At 37.3% G+C, this 6,810-nt stretch overlaps 1 protein-coding gene across 1 annotated transcript in view; it reads left to right on the top strand.

Moving 5' to 3' along the window:
* LOC109831108 (graves disease carrier protein-like) overlaps positions 3,957 to 6,810 on the top strand; it is a 17,372-nt gene continuing 14,518 nt past the window's right edge. The window contains exon 1 of the mRNA XM_020398448.1: positions 3,957 to 4,056. Within this exon, the coding sequence (XP_020254037.1) occupies positions 3,957 to 4,056 (100 nt within the window). The remainder of the gene's footprint in view (positions 4,057 to 6,810) is intronic.

Consider the following 6,810-nt stretch of genomic DNA (forward strand, 5'->3'; position numbering starts at 1 on the left):
GTCGGATATGTAGGTACAAAATTATACTTTTCAATTCTCTTTATACTTCAGAGTTTTAATAAAATATAAATAGAAGGACCATTAGTGTTGATAGTAATTTTATCGGACATTCATTTAAACTAGATTTAAGAAAAAGACATCACTAATTAGTACTTAAAATAATCTCAATTTTTTATCAATGAGAAAATGCTATGCATGCATGACATGTGAAAATACGGTAAAAAATCATAAAACCCCTAATGAATTTGATGTTTTCACTTAACCCCCAGTGAGTTTAAAAATTCTACTTAACCCCCAATAAGTTTTTCAAAAAAAACCCCAAATGTAAAACTATTAGTTTTAACACGTCAAAGGCAAATCACGAGCTCTCAAAAGCTCAATGAATATTACAAATGAATTTGGATCCTCTTCATTGCAAAACAGCAGTGGAGAAACCATTACTTTTTAATCCCAACCAGTAATTATCTAGCGAGTGATAATGATACATTCTAAATTTAACACTCATTATAGACAATCTCTAAAATTCTAATCCCACCTAAATGTATTTTCTATCAGAACCCCGCACGGTACAGGGTTCATTTGCGTCAAATAGGGGGCAAAGAATTACTAAACTGCCTCCTCCCAATCATAATATGTGGCTCAAAAAGCACTGCACAGTTTGAAATAATTTCAACTCATCCCACCTCCCTATTTCCGTATCTCTCTTTCGTGTAGGCGCCTGAACATACATGTTGATATAGTAGAGTTGCATACATAGGAGAAGTTCATTAGGGGTTTAATTTTGGATCCCCGTAGCATGTATTCCTTATGTAAATTAAATTTCACAAAGAACAATTTTTCAAAACAACCCCATTTTATTTTTTAATTTTTAAAATCAACCATTTTTTTTATTTACCAAAACCGACCCGTTTTTTGCCACGTCAGCCTAATCACTTTCCTAAACAATCGGGGTTGCCAACCCCGACTATTTAGGAGGGTGTTAATCCCCAATTAGAAACCTTAAACCTTAAAAAATTATGTCCTAAATAGTCGGGGTTGGCAACCCCGACTGTTTAGGAAAGTGATTAGTCTGACGTGGCAAAAAACGGATCGGTTTTGGTAAATAAAAAAAAAGGTCGATTTTAAAAATTAAAAAAAAGAAATAAGGTTGTTTTGAAAAATTGTTCTTTCACAAATAACATAAACCACCAACTTCAAAATTTGTGTTGGGCCCCTTGTTGAGATCTTCTTCCTCTCACATAATTTTTATAGAGAGATACCTATAAGAAATCCCCCCCCCCCACCCCCCTCTTTATTGTGATATGATGTGGATGTGAAAGGCTTCCTTTAAAAAATAAAGAGAAAAAAGGCAAAAAGAGAGAAATGAAGGGTGCTAGTTTCTCGTGATGGAGCTTTGTTTGACTCTTCCATACGTTTCTACTTCCGACCCAGTCCCATGTCTCAATCTCTTTGGCAATATGTGAAAGGGCTTGAATCCATCATTTTCAAGTTGCAAGTTAGTGATGTAAGATTTGAGGGTAGGATAATGTTATTTATACATTTAGGACATTTTGTTTATGTTTTTTTAAGAGAGAGAGAGAGAGAGAGAGAGAGAGGAGAGGCGCGTTGCGGGCAAAAGAGAACGTAGCTAGGAAAGTATGTTGTGCTCTAAAATTGGAGAAGTTCACCGTGGTGGAAGTTTACTGTTTTTTTTTGAAGAAAAAACATGGCCAGAAGCACTGTTCATGTATATATATGCAAAATATAAGGAGTGTAAGAATTTACATAAACAAAACTATGGAAGGTGAAGGTAGGAGGGACCAATGGAATATGTGAACTATCGGGAGAGGACCCTGTCGTCATCGATAAGGAAACATCTTTATTGTTCCGACCCACTTACCAAAAGGAAGAACAAATAAAACAGCAAAATGGATAGTCTCAGAGGAATGAAACAGACAACAACAGAAAGGTTCACTATGGAACAAAAAGAACCCTGGAAGTGGGTTTCGGCCTGCAAGCTGCAAGAAGAACCTGCTGAGAAACTGAGAGGTCAGGGGGGCCTGTTGCTATCTTCACTTGATTCCAGAATGTCTGGGATGCCCGAGGAGTGGAGGATATGCTTCCCTGTTGCTATCTTCACTTGATTCCAGAATGTCTGGGATGCCCGAGGAGTGGAGGATATGCTTCAGTTTGATGGACTTCTTGGAGGAGAATGTCTGGGATGCCCGAGGAGTGGAGGATATGCTTCAGTTTGATGGACTTCTTGGAGGCTGATGCACATGTCCAGAAAATAAGAAAATTAACCGATTTGTTGATGATTTGCTGGGGAGTGCTGAACAAGTTGGAGAAGATGCGGTCATTCCTAGCTTTCCAAATGACCCAACAGATGGTTGGAAAACATATTCTCCAAAGATGACGAGCTGAAGATCGGATGGATGAGTCATAGCAGATAGCTAAACACTGCCTGATGCCTGCTGGGAGAGGGCCTATATTTTACCTAGAGAGGAATGGAGCCCAAATCTGATTGGTGAATGCACATTCAAGGAATAAGTGATCATGGGATTCCTGGGAACTGCAGAAGGTGCAAGAGGAGTCCCCTAACCATCCTTGATTAGCTAATCTGTCATTGGTCTTTAGTCTGAATAAACTCAAGAGCCAGAAGAAAATTTAAACTTTACTTGGAAGCAAATTGTTCCAAATGATAGCATTGAATTGGTGGCGCAATCCTCCGTCTGAAAGAATTGAGTATAGAGACTTGACAGAAAATATGTTAGAGGAGGATATAGACCAAGATGGATTGTCCGCTGCAGTGGAGGGCTGCAAATTGTAAGCTGCCAGAAATTGCAAGAGATTAAGTACTTGACTTCTATCACATTCGTTAATAGGGCACCTGATGATGGGTTTCCAAGTCTAAATATCCCCCTGATATCTACCTTGGGAACAAGTGGGGACATGTTTGGAGAAGGCAAGAAGGTAAGCCTTCGGAAAGAGGCTGGCAAGGGAGTTAGGCTCCGTCCATTTGTCTTCCCAGAAGAGGATCTTCGAACCATTTCCAAGAGTCCAATTAACGAATCCAGAGAAGAATTGACAGCAAGAAAGGACATCTCTCCATAATTTGGAATAATAAACAGGAGTTGCATTGTGGAGATTGGATGGATATAAGGATTGGAGAACCCTTCCAATATGATTGTTGTTGTCGAAGAATTTCCAAATCCATTTGGAGATGAGGGAAATATTGAAGAGATGAAGGTTGAGGACTCTCAGTCCTCCACAAACTTTAGGAGAGCAAACAGTCCCCCATCTGACTGGATGATTGCCAGCAATATGATCAGCAGATCCTCCCCAAAGGAAGTTACGTCTAATTTTGTCAATATTTTTGATGAGCCATGAGGATATGATCAGCAGATCCTCCCCAAAGGAAGTTACGTCTAATTTTGTCAATATTTTTGATGAGCCATGAGGGGAGCTTGAAGAAGGATATGTAGTAGAAAGTTACGTCTAATTTTGTCAATATTTTTGATGAGCCATGAGGGGAGCTTGAAGAAGGATATGTAGTAGAGCGGAACGGAGGAGAGGACTGATTTAAGAAGCACCAATCTACCACCAATCGACAGATGTTTGCTTTTCTATTGAGAGAGTTTACGGTTGAGAGAGTCTAGAAGAGGTTGCCAATCGGCTCTAGATAAAGAGCCTCTTCTCAAAGGGAGACCGAGATATTTAAAAGGAGGAGATGCAAATGAGCAGTTGAGGATGTTGGCCAATAGTGGCCCCTTAGGAGAAGATTTGCCACTATAGTAGAGGTTGGATTTAGAGAAGTTGAGGGCAAGACCAAAGACTTCTTGAACTAGGTAAAGGATAGACTTGAGGTTGGAGATGTCAGAGGAGGTAGCTTTACAGAAAATAAGAGTGTCATCTGTGAATTGTAATGATTTGATATCATTGAGCATACCCTTGAGGTGTAGCTCTGAAAGGTCTCCATGGTTGCAACTATTGTGAAGCATTCTACAAAGGACATCGGCAACGAGGAGGAAAAGCATGGGAGACAGAGGATCTCCTTGCTTGAGACCTCTATGACAGGTGAAAGGGTTTGTGGGAGTGCCATTAACTAGCACTGATGATGAGGAAGAGAACAGAATGGATTTTATCCATGATAACCATTTGCTGCCAAAACCCCTAGCCTTGAGGAGGGAGATAAGGAAATCTCAGTTGACACAGTCAAAAGCTTTGTAGAAATCAATTTTGATGATACATGCTTCTATTTTCCTGGAGAAGCACTGGTGAATCATCTCATGACCCAGAACAATGGAATCAATGGTGGATTTATCCCTCTGGAAGGCCGATTGGGTGGGGTGAACCAGGGAAGATAGGAAAGGGCTTAACCTATTGGCTAGGACCTTAGTGAAAATTTTGAACAAGCCATTGAGGGGACTCATGAGTCTGAAAGCTGAGGGGTGATCAGGGGAGAGTGTTTTGGGGACGAGGAATATATAAGAGAGGTCGATAAGGTGGAGGTTGGAGGGGTCAATGAAGATATGAGAGAAAAAGGATAAGATGTCTGGCTGGAGGACATCCCAAAAGGTCTGGTAAAAAAAGATGGGGAAGCCATCTGGCCCAGGAGCTTTGTCTGGATGAAGTCCAAAAACTGCTGTCTTGATCTCTTGAACTGAGAAGGGGTTGTCCAGAGAGGAGAGGTCAGAGCAAGGATGAGGGTATAGGTGGTGCCAGTCTAACTGAAATGAGGAAGAGGATAGAGATTTGAAATGATTGGAAAAGTGATGGAAGAAAGCCAATTGTTTATCATGCTCTGGGAAGAGAACAGAGTGAAGTTTACTGTTATAAATCTAACAAGCCTTTTTCTCAAAAAATATATCTAATTAATCACCCGTCTCATGTATGTTTTATGATGGATGCAGAGTTGCCGTGCATTCTTCTTGAATTCAGCCTTAAAGCGTTATTCAGAGTATTTCGGTGCCAAAATCTCAAATCCGTACTGCCTTAGAAACAACTTTTATGTTGCAACTGTTAGCCACACAGAGAAATAATGAAGAACGAAAAATAGAGAGAATAACCACAAAACAAAGAGATATAATGAGATGGAGCCGCCAATATGATTACCGACGAATTCCGAGTATAAGCCGCATATGGTTCCCACACTAATTAACAATAATTATAACTAATTAATCTCTCAAATCCTACTCTCAACTTTTTTTTGCCGTCTCAATTTTTCTTTCTTCTGTATGCAAGTTCAATAGGTGGATGAAGACACATAACTATAGCATGATGTTTCTATATCTACGGGACGCAAAACCTAAAAATAACCTCATTAAAAAAAATTCAATTACAATTACATGCCATAACAGTTACAGCCAATTCGCTTGCATGTAATTACAATTGCAGGCTACAGAATGTTCCATGAATCGCATCTTCAGATCCGTGCATTTTCTCAATGTGTCCGAAGTTTTTTTTTTTTTGGTACAGAAATGCATGTGTCCGAAGTTACAAAAGGATTGGGCCATGAGCCCAATTTTTAGATCCGGATTTTCTGCAATATTAGTTGTAGAGAAAGTCTACAATTAGTTAGGTGCATTAATACTAATGGTGTATCCCAATTGGTCCGCTGAGTGAAAAATTTAATTGGTGAATTATAAAGATTCTCTGCAATTAAGGACAAAAAACTGTCTAGGCTCGTAGGACTAAAGGCCAGTTCGGATTGCTTTTTTCATGGTGATTTTGCTTAAAATTTTTAAGAAGTAAATAATATATAGTTTTTGGTGAAAACTTTTTGGTATGTTTACTGAAATTGCTTCTGCTTTTAAAGAGATACTTCTAGAATGAACATGAAGATGTTTTTAAAAGCACTTTTAAACACATCCTTTGCTTTTTTTAGTTTATATACCATATATATTTCTTATGTTTTAATGATAATAATTAAGCACAGTTCAACAAGATACATTAACTAACTTTTAAGCAGTTTTTAATATTTTATTAACCAATTGTTATTTTCAGTAGCTCATATAAGTTGCTTCTATAGACTACTTTTATAAACAACTTATTATAAGCTCTAACCATATCAGACTAGCCTAACTGGACTAGCAAAAAAATAAAAAATAAAAAATAAATAAAAAATAAATAAATCATTAGAAAAACTAATAAACAAACAAATAAATAAAAAATCATTAGGAAAAAATGAAAAGAAAAACTATTGCTCAGTTCACAAAGGAAGTTTCATTCAAACATATAGTTTATAAGCATATTGAAATTTAATTAATTTTTCTTTTAAAGAACTTAATTATTTCTCAATTTTCAAAAAATATGAGAGGAAACCTCTTCAAATTGTAACATATATATTTTGAATGAGTAGTGATAACTAAGAGTTATACTGCTCTTGTAACACACAAAAAAGTGGGACATATTCTTATAAATTGCAAAGAGAAATTATGAGTTCTGATTGACCTCATTTCTTTGTGTCTAATAGTACAAGAATAGTACAACTCTTTACTACACATATCATTTTTCTTTGAACATTAGGAAAAATCACTTTTTAGTCTAAGAAAAATCAAATCAATAATATTTCTATTTTTTTCTTAGACTTTCTCAAAAGAGTGGTGGTAAAACACAGCCTTAGCCTATAGCCTCCATCATCTGCAGGTTAGGCAACTCACACAAAAAATTTACAAACTTGGATTTTAAAATCACTCACTTTCAAAATCATTATTAAACCCAAAATATATGTACTGAATTATTTTCAAACCAAATTTCCTTTGCGTTCTCTGTCTGGTGACCGACAGCTAAATTTGGGTTTACGATGCTACAAACGTTATGCCTATGCTA

This window comes from Asparagus officinalis, chromosome 2 (genome assembly GCF_001876935.1).
Source record: "Asparagus officinalis chromosome 2, Aspof.V1, whole genome shotgun sequence".
Classification (NCBI taxonomy): Eukaryota; Viridiplantae; Streptophyta; class Magnoliopsida; order Asparagales; family Asparagaceae; genus Asparagus; species Asparagus officinalis.